General features: G+C 33.8%; 1 protein-coding gene across 1 annotated transcript; it reads right to left on the bottom strand.

Annotated features, from left to right (window-relative positions):
* Window positions 1-1,183: 1,183 nt before the first annotated feature.
* LOC149077582 (polycomb group RING finger protein 1-like) lies at window positions 1,184-15,175 on the bottom strand. The gene is made up of 8 exons (XM_089245157.1): window positions 15,059-15,175; window positions 12,785-12,887; window positions 9,983-10,135; window positions 7,857-7,919; window positions 7,317-7,419; window positions 4,940-5,066; window positions 4,722-4,802; window positions 1,184-2,948 (listed from the first exon to the last, which is right to left on the bottom strand). The coding sequence occupies exons 1-8, from the start codon at window positions 15,065-15,067 to the stop codon at window positions 2,910-2,912; spliced, it is 678 nt and encodes a 225-aa protein (XP_089101283.1). The 5' UTR covers window positions 15,068-15,175; the 3' UTR covers window positions 1,184-2,909.
* Between the last annotated feature and the right edge of the window lie 539 nt (window positions 15,176-15,714).

Raw genomic sequence — 15,714 nt, 5'->3', positions numbered from 1 at the left:
ATTACTTCACTAGAAATGGCACAGCATCTTGAATATAATAAGGAACAACAAAATATATATTTCAATAAAAAAAAAAGGTCACTGAGGTCAGCACCTAATAACACCAAAGAAATGCGTTTCCTTCATTATCCCAGAAAAAGAACATTCAAAAACTCATTTTAAGTCGATTTCAAGCATTATCATAAAATAAAACAATAAAGAATTCATAAAACCACAGGCTAATAATGCCTAAATCACAAAGATTGCGTGTTCTATGTATATAGCATAGCTGCCAACTTTTGAAAATGAAAATTCGGGAGATTTTCGCGCACACCCGTATTTTATGCTAAAACCACTCCCTAATAAATACAATAGGGATTTTTCCAAATAAAATAGGGATTTTCCAAACATAAAAGTTGAAGCGTAGGGAATAAAATCCCTACTCAAAAACTGAAGTCAAATTAAAATAGGGATTTTACACACACGGAAGTTAAACCCTTGGGAATAAAATTCCTACGCAAAAAACAAGTGAAATTGGAGGCCAAAACTTCAATGATGTAAAAATAAATATTGTGTTCAATCAGAAACGCTGTGAACAAACATTCTGCGCGAATGACCCCAAAATCATCGGAAGATGAAGGAAAACACCGTCAATTTTTGAAGAACAGACTTTTTTCGACACTTGCTTGATGTTTTTTTTTCACTTCACGACTGATGATGGCAGTCTTTCCATGCCCGATGTTTATGTCCGTAACACAACTTGTACAAAAAGGAAAAGTCGGCCCTCTTCTGGAACGTTTGATGAAAGGAAATTCATCGGAATAAGTATCTTTAAAATTGATTAAATATGTTTTTGCTTATCATTATTCATGCTTTGTTATATCGCACGTACGTAACTTCAACAAAAGAAATTTTGACCACATGTGCATCACCATAATCTTCAATTATTATCCAGGGACTATTGGCTGCTAAGCCATTTCCCTGCACGATAAGACAAACAACTTTCTTGTTACCATCAGAGGGTTTGTAAAACTTCCTTAAAAAGGGAATTTCCCCATTTACGACATGTGACGTCATTTCGAAAGGGAAAAAAAAAGGCTTCATGCCCCACAAGAAATTCCTTAGGGATTGTTTTCATAAGCGGGGATTTTTTTAATGAAGTAGGAAATTTTTAGGGACAATTAGGGATTTTTGTGATTTTCGTAAAAATTCGGGAGATTTAAGAACTTTTCGGGAGATCGAGCGATGAAGATAAAATTCGGGAGATTCCCGAAAAATTCGGGAGACTTGGCAGCTATGATATAGTACATAGTTTAGTATGCTCGGAACATATTACTCTTTAAATTTATTCTATTTTTCTTTCATAATTTCTACTAATCTTTCATAATTTCAAGCTTTCAAGTCCATGTAACAGAAATCACACTAGTTTCAATGTGTCTTCACTTAGTAAAATAGTAAGCTGTTCATGATTCACTCAAGTAAATTTCATAGAATCTTACAAAGTTTATTTGGCGACAGCAGCAAAATCTATGAAAATACTTCAGTAATAATTTTTATCGCACGTACATATGACTAAAAAAACAGGTGAAGTTACGTATTTGAACAGTCTTGATACATAAATATGATACTACACTGAATATATACAAACACATTCTCATCAACCATAACAAAGTTATTCATCTCCAGTTTCTGGGATAAATAAACATTGCATTTAACCTCGTTAAGGTGATACAACTGTCTTGCTTAAATTAAATTTCACGTTCATTCTTAATTAATAAAAAAATTTAAAACCATTATTTTTGATGGGGCCAATATTATGTTTTGCATTATGTTCTTCTGCATTTAGGAGATCCAACTGTATTTATATTCTATGCAATATTTAAAAAGAAAAAAAAATTACACTCAATTAAAAAAATCTGTAATCTAAATAAGAAATATTTTTCTCATGTGTACTACTATAATGCTATCATGTATTACTACTAATGTATTAACAATATTGTTAAATGCATTCCTATATATATATTTCATATGTAATAACTATAGCACAAACAAATTTTGCATTTATGGACAAAAGAATCTTATGGACAAACATAAAATGTTGCATCATTACCCCTCCCATCTAGAATCGGGCTCGGATAGGAACACTATAATTTAGTTGAGAAACTTATAGATGAATAAAAATATTTAAAGTAACAAAAAAAATTGGTAAAATAACAAAGAAAAGTTTTCAACACAAAAAGAAACGTTATATATATATACACACACATATATAACACATCTAATGTGCATAAGAATTCATTGTATAATTAAATTTAAAAACCATAACTGAAGGAAAACTTCAATCACAATTCAGGAGGCTCTTTCTCTTGCCACAACTACAGCATATTTAACCGACATCAGTTGCAGCTACAGATGAATGGACTTTCATGTTGGAAACATGATTACATTTTCGTTTACAATGGTTATATTTGTTCCACTCACACAAAAAATGTTCATATATTTATATAACATATATTAATTTTAATATGTACAAAATATTTAGCTCGCACATCAATATGCATTAATACTTACATCACGTTTATGATATTTACACTGTATATTTTCAGAATCACTGGTTCATCAACAGTATTTTTCCTGGCACAATGTCTCAGCAAATAGTAAACATAGCATTTTATAACACTGGTTTGTTAAATCTGAATGGCCATATAAATAAACCTTTCATTTCTTATATTTAAAATATTTTTTTCATAAATCAATACTATAATTAAAGCTCCATGTTTATATATATATATATATTGAGAATAGAATTTTGGCTGCTCACTTTAGAACCTCCTCAAAAAGGCACCAAATTTTTCTCCTTTTTCTAAATCTTAGAAAATAATAACTTTACAGGATACTCGTGTTTTTGACTTCTTTACAATGGATCCAGTTTACGATTTAACAACAAATTGGAGGTGCAGAGGAGGATTCTAGAAAACAAATAAAGAAGCATTCATTAGGATACTGAGAAACTTACAATGCTTATAACTTATGCCTGATAAAAATGCCATAGTCAATTGAAAAATTAAATCATAATTTCAAATAATTAAATTCAATTAATTTAAAATGGTGCATGCTATTTAATGTGATCACATTGGGTCAACAGATATCTGATAAAAACAACCGATTTAGGCCTGTAACCATGATCCTGTTTCCTTTTAAAAATAGAACAGCTTCTTTTTTTTTACAATAAACTAATTGTACAATATTCAATTGTGCCGCTATAAACCACTGACTAATTTTTTTTTCTATCATACTTCAAAATGGGATTTCTTTGCACTCCTTCAAGCTGAGGCCCTGCTTTTTTTTTTTATTCACCCATTATGAGTCAGAATATAGACAATTAATGTGTGAAGCACTATACTTTTTTAATACATATGTTCCATAGATCCCATGAGTGTCTTTCAGAGCAGAGGAACTGTGAATCCAGTCAATTGAAATAAAATGACAAAGAATTAATACAAAAAAAAGACTTTTTTAACTAGCATTTGCCTCCACTACAGGAAGATCTTGCAAAAGCTAGTTTTGAACACGGATCATAGCGGCTACTACGGCCGATTAGAACATGCTGAATTGAGTACAGTGTTGTACGTTGATAATAATAACTTACAGGGACACGCGAATGAGCCTGATTCAATACTGGCTTAAAAACGTGCGAAAAAAATTATTAATGAAAACGAAATCCTTAAAACTATAAATGAAGTTTTCCCTACATTAACATCTGCAGAGGTGTACAAGATTGTGTGTTCCTACAGTGGGATCTATATAGGAACCACAGAAAAAACAGAGTGCAAAATTTGTGCGACTGAACATAAGAGAAGTTATCATTTGAATCAGTGGGGAAGTCGGTTGTGATGAACAACACCTTCTCAGAAACGACCCACAATATACTTTGTCAAGACACCATAGCTTCTTCCAAAAAAAACTCATTATTCCACCTGCCTTAACTGTAAAGGCAAAGAAATTTCTAAACATTTGAATAACTTTAACAAAGAAAAAAAAAGGCCTCACACTAAATGCGATATGACTTGCTGCCGCGTGACTCATGTATGAGAGGCATGATTTCATTCCACAAATCACTCTCACATGCGAGTCAGAAACGTAGTTCAAAATTCACAAAAAAAATAGGTTGATCTCTCAGGTTTTCTTCATCTTTTGAGGGTGGTAGTCAAAGAGTTAATGAGATATGGCATCGTGTATCACATAAGGTCAGACACAGAAACAGCGAAGATATTCTAACTGGAAAGAATGATTGCTTTCTTGAATTTTTAACTACCCACTAAAGATGTGTGCCACAACTATTACTACTTAACCAAACATGTACCTTGTACAGATTCCTTTACAAAATTTCTAACAAATCAGTGCATTCCAGAATGTATGTTCTGAGTGAATATGCAGCCCAACATATTTATGTTGTCAGAATAATGTTGTTGTTTTTTCCATGTTCTTGCTGGTGCTGCCATTTGTCTTTAATATTTTTTAAATGTGAGATGATTCCCATTCAAGATGTTTTGTCTGCTGCTACTACTGCAGAAAAAACAACTGGTCTGATTCTGAAATCTGTACTACGGTTTAATGACCCAAGAGAATTATATGGTTGTCAGACCAACTCCATCTGTGAATTTTTAGGTAACATTAAAGCACACACTGTCAACATTAAAAAACAATTCAACATGTTAGATTCACAAGATCAATAACCACACCTGTTCCTTGCCATGGGACAACCATATCCTTTTCAAACAATAATTTTCTGGTATAACACAGCCACTGCACATCACATCAAACTGAAAAACATGTAAAATCAACATCAATATCAGGTAATGTGAATATCTGATCATCAATAAACCTAGCTCATGGTATTACAGCAGAAACTCATACAAAGTTTAATAGCTTTGAGACAAATAAATCTAGACTAAATTACCTCTTTGTCAGATATCTCTGGCCATATTCTTCGGATCAGTTTTTTCACATGAAAAACTTGCGTTCGGACTGAGCACCTCACATACCTTTGCAATGGGTGAGGTTTTGATTCAATTCCAGAGCTATTCCTAACAAAGAAATTGAAGAAAGATTGGGGATAAAACAAATGAACTGATTAATTACTAAATTCAAGATTAATTTGCAAGAGATTTGGCAAATTAAATCACATAATATATTTTTTAGTAATATATGACATCCATACTTGTTATGGGCATCTTTCTATCAGCCACCTTGTTGGGCATTTTGCCTGTTGTGGCCTTGTATTTGTATTTGTATTTTACGTGTTTTTAACTAATATAAAAATAAAAAATTAAATTTTTTGCAATGAATTTAGGAATTTAGAATTTTAAATTTAGCTTATTATGCACTCCACAGAATAACTTGACAAATGACTACCTAAACTAGTAAAGTTAAATCTATGCCTACTGATGTACGCACCTTTAAAAAACCTCTAATTAATCTCCATAGAAATGTATATCCAAACAATTTATAATAAACATTGTCGAGATAAGAATTTCTTTTTGTCCTCTAAAAAAAAGAAATGGTACGATATTGTCAGCCTTTTTCTTTTAGATCCTAATATCATTCAAAAACCGACTTTAACCCTTTGGCTGCACAAAGAGTAAGAAAGATTATCTCTGGGCGCAAGCTAAAAAAATTTCCCTTTTTTCAAGTTTTCTTTCGCAAAAGAGAGATGGCAAACAAACTCAGACATTACATAAATTGAATAAAATCAAAAAGGGGGAATACAGCACAAGCAAACCTGTTAAAGAATAGAAAATAACGAAAGAAAAAACTAAAATATATATAGAATATATATATATACAGAACAATCTTGATAATTTGAGACCAAAAATTTTCAAGATTCCAGATAATCCGAGGTGTTAGGATTTTTTATAATTCCTTCTTAAAACCTCACTGTTTCTGTTTTTTGCCAAGAACATATTTTGTTTCATATTTCCTAGAATTGTCAATAATCTTGGTTTGAACAGGACTCGCCAAGGACTAAATGCATAGGCGAACCAAAGATGACTTGAACAGCTGGGGGGGGGGGGGGGGAGGCACAATGACTTTAAATATATATATATAATAAATCTATAGTGTAAAAAATTATGTTTTCATATTGAGTCCCTAGGGCTGGAACCCTCGTAATAAAGAGAACGTGGATCTTCGTAACTGTACTCTAATACACCCATGAATGAAGAATTAAAAAGGTAAGAGTAAGTATGAATACACATAGGTAACACACCAAAGAAAACTAGTTAGAACAATTTCATCAGATAAGCTATAACTATCCCAGTAGCCCAGGGATGGACCTCTTATTTTCTTAATTTTATGGTACATTTTCTGTGAAATAAATATGGGGAGATCGCCCTCCCCCAAAAGTTGCTGTTTATTGTTTTTCCAATAATCTGAATTTTCAGTAATCCAATGTAGTCTCGGTCTCGTTCACCTTGAATCTTCGAGACTCTACTGCACGTCCTTTTAAGAATTTCATTTTTAAAAAAAATTGAAATCATAAAAAAAATGATTTTAACAAGACAGGGAAGCGTCCTCCCCAACCCCCCAAAAATAACATGATAAAATCTATTGGCCTGTTCTGTCACTTGTACCCCCAAATGCAGTTGTCCCCCCTCCCCCCAGAAATTAGTTTATGGCCACGGCCCTGGAGCAGACCACTAGGTCTATCATCCAAAAGTGATGTGACCAATCTAAGGGTTAATACTGATTGTTTCATTCCACAATTACTTTTTTTATCAAGTTTCACAATATTTTTCCCTTTTTCCATCCATAGTTTCCTTTAACAATTTCTTTACAGTTCTGAAAAGATCACATGTTTAGGCTAGTGATGGGCAAACTGCAGCCCGCTTAAGAGACTCTACCCAGCCTGTTACAGATTTTAAAACATTAGTATAGAAATTTTCAGTTTTAGTGATTTAAAAAAATTTGCTTAAAGGGGTATTATATTTTTTGCATATGCAAAAAATAGAACATACCCTAATAAATATAATAAATATGCATAAACGTTATTAAAATACACTTATTTGCTTTTATATATTTTAGCTCCAAAATGTCTACCATAAAATGCAAAGTTGATTTGCAATGTCATGTTTCCAAAGGTGAATGGTCCTAGATGTACTTTTTTACAGTTCCAATGGATAAACCATTGTGTCTCATTTGAAAACGAATAAAATCGTGGCAAACTTCAAAGAATGGAACATATTTTCTATTATTGCAAGTGTCTGAATACAAAAATTATTTTGTCACTTAGGAAGACTGCACTTATTTTTACAAATTCATCAAAAAGTATATATTACCTGGAGGGCTCCAAACAGATGTGTATTAGTTCATCGTGAACATAGTAGTGCTGATTACTAAAGGAATTTTCCTCCAGATCATCAGACATTTCACTACCTTGCTCTGAAACATAAAATTCATTTTAACATGGAATAGAACAAGCATATAAGGTAAATTATACTCAGATTTTTTGCATGCCTATTTAGAAAAATAATTATGTATTCTACTAAATTTAAAAAACAATCCAAGAAACATCATTTGTAATTATTAGATTGTCCAGCTTTCAGCAAAAATGTTTAGATATAAATATGATCAGGACAACTAGAAGGTTGTTCATATCATTCTCTGATACTTCTTTATTTCTAAAGTTTGGGTCATATTTTCATGAAGTAAAAAAAAACAATAGAATACAGCACTTCATTTTATCTTACATACTTATCATACCTTATCTTAATGAACAAGATCTAACTTTTAAAAAGATGAAATCTATGTTGATACAACTATAATTCAAACTTACAACATGGTCACAAAAATTTTATTCAAAAAATTTACATAAATACCTTTTTTACAACAGCGTGATAATCCTCTAGTTTTCTCAAAATCTTCACGTCTTTTCATTTCACCTGAGCAATTTAAATTCATATTTCACTTGTGAACATACTTCACCAATACAAAGCATCATACATGCATGAAACTACCTTTAAGAAATTAATCCGCAGAAAAATTTTTTAAAGGGAGACAGAATCAGACATTCATATTGGTCATACATGAAATTAAATTATTATCAGCAAGAAATAACTAAAAACAAAAATTAAATATACTTTCTTTTCTTTTTTAACAAGACACAATCATGGTTCAATCATTGATAGAGTAGACAATGACTAGCACACCTTGTTAGAAAATATGTTAAGGTGGGTATCAAAATATTAGAGCAACGTGTACAAGTTGTATATTTCAGTGTTTTTCCCTGCATATAAGTTTATCCCGATAAAAAAAGCATAGTGAAACCTGTACGAAACAGAACGTCAAGAGACTGAAATAATATTCAGTTTTAGACAGATTTTCACTTCATAAAGGTGTAAGTCAAAGCATTAATCATTGAACAGACTGTATTTTGATTCCATTTAAAACAGGTTTCCATCTCATAAAGTGTCAATATTGAGCAGGTTTCACTGTACAAGAATGTGATTCTAAACAGAGTAATTAACTCTTCTATACATTTAATACACATACCATGTTTTCCAAATGCTAATTAGTCTAAATCATCTTCATGCTTATCATGTTCTTAAATTTTGTAAATGTATCTGCATAGTCATTCAAAATTTACAGAGTTGGTTTTCAAACTTACATCAAAATTTACATTTTCAAATTTACATCATAAACAGGAAAAACTGTTGGCCCAAATATCATACGTCATGGACTGGCAAGTAACACAATATTACTCTGAGAGAATAGAAAACATTAAAATGCTGAAACCCCAAAGCCATTTTCTGATGTTCGTGATTCTGTTGATGAAACATAGGATATGCATGGCCCTAAATTATTTATGATGTCAGAGTTATGCACGTTTTGTGTTCAAGAAGTGCTGTCATCTGTTCAGATGCCTGGATTCCCATGTTTTGTAATTATGATGTTGTTGGTGTGCTGGCTCTGTGAAAAGACACTTAAATTGGAGACCAGTTGGCATGCTTTGAAGTTGGAAAACCAACTCCAGCCAATCACCACTGTGCCCATTAGAGGGGGTTAAAGCCTGCATCCTCACAAGTCAAACAAAATACTTACATGACTGCTGGGCAACAGAAAAATATACTACATGGCAATATATATATATAATTTATTTCTTGGATTATTCACCCAAATAAAATTATAATGGTTACACTATTACATTTTGTTACTCCATTAGGAATGGAAAAAAACCTTTCTTAGTTGTCATGAAGGGCAGCCTCAAAGCATCAAATTATTTTAATTGTAAAAGAGTGAAATCCATGATCCATAGACTCTTTCTGGTTTTCAACTCAGGTTATTTACATGTCGAAAGTCCAGCAGCATGATCTAAAGTGGGTGAGAAGGTCAAGGAACACATCTGCGGAATTTGTCAAACAAATAAACAATAATTTTCCTTTATTTAAATTGGATATTTCCCACTAAAATCAAAGCATGCATCTTATTGCAATACAAATATTCAAGCAACAAAGACATTAGATCAGAAATAGCTGATGGCCTTCACCATGAAACTTTCACTGAAGTAGAAATGAATTACCTTTAAAACTCCTTATAGCGGGAGTTACTCGCTGTTGTAGACAAGAGTCAAATTCAAAATGCATTTGAATTCATTGAAATTCATTTTGAATTTGACGCTTGTCTACAACAACGAGTAACTCCCGCTATAAGGAGTTTTTCTTCTTTGTTTCTGCTACTGATGAAGGAACTTCATATAGTTCCAAAACGCGTATAGCCATGTTCTTTTTGGAATTTTGGGTAAATATAACGTCAATTATTCAATTGTATTACTTTCACTGAAGCTCTATGTTTCTTTAAGACAGTGTCTCATCTGAGGTGAAAGCCCAAACAACTTGAAAGTTCATCTAAAAATTATTGAACTTTGGAAAAGGAAAAAAAATATTAACACTAGCTCATAATGTTAATAAAACTTTGATATGAGCTCAAGTAAAGACATAAAACATACTTTCCCACAGACCAGGAACCACTTTGTAAACAATTTCCTGAAGAGTCCGGTCTGGTTTCAAGTTCAGAAGAGGTTGTGTCTCGTGCACTCTTGTGTTGCAGTTCGGGCAATTTTTATTGGTTTGCAAATACTTCACTATGCAACTCTTGCAAACTTGAAGGAAAAAATGAGAATCATATATTAAACGTATTCACGATACAGTTCTCACTTGGTAAAAAGCAAAGATTTAAAAAAAAAACCTATGACTTTCCCACATTAACAGTTACCTGTTCTATTATGTCACAATGAAAACAAAGAAATATAATAAGTGATATCAGCAAACTGAAAACACATGATAATATATCATCCACCGATTTCTTATGAAATTATACTGAATCATAATGTGCCTTCTAATTAGTACATGCCAGATCATGCTCTCGGTTGCACAGTGAGTAAATCTATGACCCTTGCACTTGTGTTTCCTGCAATCTCATGATATACAGTCGGACCCACTTATAATGGGCACACTTTTAGCAAGAGTCTGCATTTAACAAGCAAATTATAGCATTTGGTTTTGTATAATGTTAACTGTATGGCAATTCTAATACTTTTAGCAAACATGTTTTCTCTGAAGCTCAAATTTAACGAGTGATTTGAAAGGAAAGCGTAAAGAAATAAATACAAAAATAGAGGAAAGATGAAAATTAGATACAAGAACCACGAAAGGTTTCGAGTTTCTTTGTTCTCTCTCATAATATGGAGATAATACCCTTAACATAGTGAAAAGATAACAATTTGACAAAACACCTATCAACCCCCCCCCCCCCCCCCCCCATAAGGTTTATTGTCAATGTACAGGAACAGTTTATGCTTTGTCTAGAAGGAAGGAAGGAGAATGGAAAATGAAAATAAGAAACTGACCAATCAGAATTTTTAAAAAATAGCTAATTTTGTTTCACTGCCAATACAAACGCCAGTGTTTGAGCGTGATGATCCTTACTGGAATTTATGCTTTCTCATGTGTTTTGTTCTTTATTTTTGGGGGGAAATGTCAAAAGAAAAGTTTTAATTGTCAAAAGTGAAATAAAAAGTTATAAAGTTATTAGAAAAAGATGAAAGAAATATATTATACATCAAATATCCATGTCACGTTACATGTATTTATTATAAGCACTTAATTTTGGAAAATTCATTTTTCACTTGAATACAAATTTAGCGAGAGACCGGATTTAATAAGCAGTTTTTGCTGAAAAAGAGCTCCCCAGCTGCAGGACTATAATAAGCAGATCTGACTATGTTTTTTTGGGGGGAAACCCCTGACATTGAATTGAAACATTGAATGTAAACCTTTGACTATCAAAAGTGAGATTAAGTTGGTTATTAGCACAGAAACTTTTATGTTGGTGTTAAATTCACAGCCAATCTAAGCATTAATTTGCTGTGTGTAAAACTATGTGACTAGGTTCCTTTCCTCCCCCCCCCCCAGCTATAAAAACAACACAAAAGTATTGCCAAATCATATACGAGGCATGTTTTGTAAGTTTTGTAAGTAAGTACTGTTTTGAAATTCTGCCGCTGCGGTCAGCATTCCACACACGCGCGCTGTGTACCTACATCTGTTGGCAAACCACAGACGCCATTATGGAAACATTCAACCATGGTTAAGTTTGTTCGTGAGTATTTGAAATGCCTCCGCAGATTAAGAATGCCTCCGACTGTGAAATACATGCTGTGATTAGTTTTCTTAGTACTAAAGGCATGAAAGTGGCTAAAATTCATCATGAGATCAGTGAAGTGTACAGAGGAAACATTATAAGAGCGATGGAATGGTACGGAAATTAGGTTAGAGCTTTTAAAGATAGCAGCACAAATGTTCATAATGAGGAACAAAGTCGGTGAACTTCTGTCATTACTGAAAATTTGGTGCAGAAAGTTGACGAAAAATTAAGGGAGAGCAAATGCTTTACAATTTTGTCATTATCTAATGAGTTTCCTCAAATTTCCAGAAGTGTTCTCTATGAAATTGTGACAGAACGCTTAAATTATCAAAAGTTGTGCAATCAAAAACAAAAGGTGTGGTGAGTGTGCTGCAGTGGTTGTCAAATCGGGGGCAGACATCTATGAGGATGGGATTCAAAAGCTGGTTGTACAATATGATAAATGTCTTAATATTGGTGGAAATGATGTTGAAAAGTAGATTAAGGTACAGGCTTTCATGTAAAAAAAAATTGTTAAGGAAAGTCAACTTGTTTTCTTTTTACTTCAAAGCGATATTTACTTAAAAAACATGCCTCGTACATTGGTGTTGCCAAATCATTATTGCCCACTGAATCAATGTCCACCACCTCACTTCTCCTACTAACAATAATGAATGCAACTTGAGATAAAAAATCTGCACAAAAAAAGACTCATGGTACCATGAATAACCATCGTTGAATGAGCTTTTCATAAATATGATTTCCAGTTGCAACACTGATAAAACTACTTATTCAACAGACTTCGATGAAGAACAAACTGTGATAGCCATTAACTTCAGGGTGTCTATATTAAGAAGACACCGTCGTTGGGAAAAGTCACATTAACCAAAGAGTCACAAAGCATCAAATCAACAGCGGTCAAGAATTGTGGTGACAAAAAGAATTTATCACAGCACAATTCTGTGCATAATAATTCTGTTCAGCAGAATTTTTTGTGCTTGTACCAGCATCCTTAAACATAGACCAACAATAAGGCATGTGGAACTAATGTAATGGATCTTAGGTGCATATCTATTCTGACATAATGAAAAATCATCATAATGCAAATAATCTTGGTTGAACTTACATGTATGCAAGCACTCAGTGATAGTTGTAGCATCAATAAAATAGCCAGCACACAGGAGGCACATAATATGAGGATTCAGATCTATTATGCACACTTTGTGCCCCTGAAAATATGCCAATGAATGAGAAAGACAACACAATATACACAACATGCTTCCACATTTATTGCACACTCAGAAAATATATTAATGTTCACTCAAATGTGTATACTGAGAATATAATGAAACTCATACATAACGATGGTACATCTAAACAGGTATTAGCAAGGGGTATTAGCAAGCTATAGTTCAGGATAAAAAATTTGTGGAAAGGGTGCTAAAAAAAATAGAAAAAAATGGAAGATGGAAAGCAAAATGTGTAACACCCACAGGTGGTGAAATCATAAATCTGCCTCTGATAACAATACAGTAGACAGTACAAACCAAACACGACCATTTGCACAATACAAGCACATTGCCCCAGAGGGCTAGATGTCCGAATTAAAATAATTATTGCTCATGGAACGGACTGGACAAGTCACCATCCCCCCCCCCCAGCAAATACAACATTCCTGCGATGAGCCGAAGATGTGTTGACCCCTGGGGGGGGGGGGGGACAGTGTGCAGTCGTCCCTTATACACTGGATTCAAACATGTTCACGGGACAATGGAGATGTTGAGCAAACTTAAGAAAAAAAACAGGGTCTGGGACTGTAATACCACAAACAAAATTGTACACTGTCCCACGGGGCAAGTGTGCATTTTGATGCTCTCAGTTATTTTTTAGGAACAGTCGAACAAACGCAATAGAAACAATTTGTCTTCTCACTTGCCCAGTCCCTGCAGCACTAGAAACACTTTTGAAATATAAATTTCTTAATAAAACTCGCCTCATTATCATCTTTTTGAAATAAGTGTAAATAATGATGGCTCATCGATAAGTACTATTTTGTGGATTGAGTTATCCGGCATAATCAAGAATGGCAAAATAATTCTGGACGGTAGAAAACAGTAAGACAACTCTACCTTTTGAAAACTAAATATTTTCTTCAAAAACAGGACCACATATAGTCTTGTATATTTTCTCTGTGATCAATAGCGTGCGGCTTTCTTCCAAAAACAAAATATATTTATCCCACAATCCAATAGGCAGGAGCCTTGTCAGCCTTCCACCAGGGTCTTCTTTAGGAGATGCACATGAGGCATTTGGGCAGCAGGTAATAAGCTCGAGCCATCCTGATACTGAGTATATGTTTTTTGTTTCCCCCCCCCCCCAAGTTGAAATCGTGGGCCTGTTTACGGGACAAATATTTTTTTTATATTATTCGCTCTTGAGAGGACGTTTGTTTCCATCGCCCCTTCTGGATCCCTGTCTGAGTAAATGCAGCCATCTTCAGTTGACAATGTAGAAGGGGCAGACATTTTCGGCTGTGAATGAAGTGAAGGCAGATATCTTCAGTTGCAAATGGAACAGAGACAGGCATCTTCAGCTGAGAATGGAATGGGGACAGATATCTTCAGCTGTGAATGAAGCCAGGGTAGACATGTTCAGCTGCGAATGTAACCTAGGCAGACATCTTCAGCTATGGAGTGGAGTCAGGTGGATGAAGGGCAATGTTTCTCAGAAACACCTTATTGTGTAGATGCATTGGATCATCCCATATTTCACGGACAAATTTCCTCCTATATTATTTGGCTATTAGCAATCGCTTCCTCCTCTAGATCAGCGCTTGTAGCAACCAGAGTTGCCTTAAGGGTATCATGGGCCCCTGATCTTTCTGAGGCCCCTATGTGACTAGAAATGCCTGCCTGCCTACCAATTCATATGATTAATCTCAAAGATTTTGACCATATTTACGAGAAGGTTCCCCCCACTCCTCTTTCTCAGAAGTTTCGACCAGTTTTCATTATCATGGAGCCCACTCTGTACTTGAGACCCACAGACTCACTGGTAGCTACCTCCTCATGAGTAACCATGCATCCTTACATGTTTGAACATCAAAAACTAAATAAGTGTTTCATCAATCTTTCCATGTCTTCATAACATGTAATTGACTGTACTTAGAAATACTGCTTTAGTTATATAAAAGTGATTAGTTTTCATTGAGAACCTCATTCAATAATCGCAATGCATTGCTTTTAGAAATTTGAGAGGAGCTGTTTGAATATAAATGACTGAATCCACCCCCACTGAAAACTGGTAGGGAAAATAAATTGAGGCTAAAAATAGATAATAAATTTATCAATAATTGTCAACACACAAGCATATATTGCAAGGAATGTTTCAAGATAATCACCTCCTCCATATCCTGGGTGAGTTTTCATGAGATTTTTTGTTTCCGCCTCTACCCGGCGCTCAATAAAGCGAAACATGACGCCATATTTCGTGCGCACAACATGTGTTGTGTTGCCATAATCAGGAAACAGAATTTTTGAACGAGTTCAAGCAGGATTAAGCCTCGGCTGCCTAAAGTCCTGAATAATTTTATCACATAAGCTCGAATTTCAAGTTTTGATCTTGTTTATTTCTCTCAAATTCATTCTCTCAAAAACCATTTCTCTCAAAATTTCTGGTGGGTTTGAAATAAAAAGCACCAATGAGTTTTAAGTAGGCTGACCATATTTCTTCGAAATAAATACGGGACATCGGGATTCCAAATATGGGAAAATACGGGACATTGCCAATTATCGCCAAAAACGATGCCAAAACCAAACAAAGTTGCCAAATATTGTTGAAATTACGGAAAAATCACAATGGCGGAAAATGATGCATTACTGCAAATTGCAGTGGATTAAAATGTATTCCACGAAAAAAAAACGTTTACCAAGGCAAATGTGGGAGATTAATATCCCATATATAGTTGTAACTATCATAAAATAATTTATGAGTTGAAAAATAATTTCAATCTTCGACTTCAATAAAGAATAAAAATTCAAGTAGGCGTCATGTGAA

Source organism: Pholcus phalangioides, unplaced genomic scaffold (assembly GCF_987345545.1).
Source record: "Pholcus phalangioides strain wild (caught in Gottingen) unplaced genomic scaffold, Ppha-v1.0 ptg000015l_1, whole genome shotgun sequence".
Classification (NCBI taxonomy): Eukaryota; Metazoa; Arthropoda; class Arachnida; order Araneae; family Pholcidae; genus Pholcus; species Pholcus phalangioides.
Note: the sequence above shows the minus strand (reverse complement) of the source record. Positions and strands in the feature narration are given on the sequence as shown.

Coding starts and splice junctions, on each gene's coding strand:
- LOC149077582 (XM_089245157.1), bottom strand. Junction 5,067..7,316: donor ATCTGTTTGGAGCCCTCCAG/GTAATATATACT, acceptor TTTCTTTGTTAG/GAATAGCTCTGGAATTGAAT. Junction 2,949..4,721: donor TGTCCCATGGCAAGGAACAG/GTGTGGTTATTG, acceptor TTTGTTTTCTAG/AATCCTCCTCTGCACCTCCA.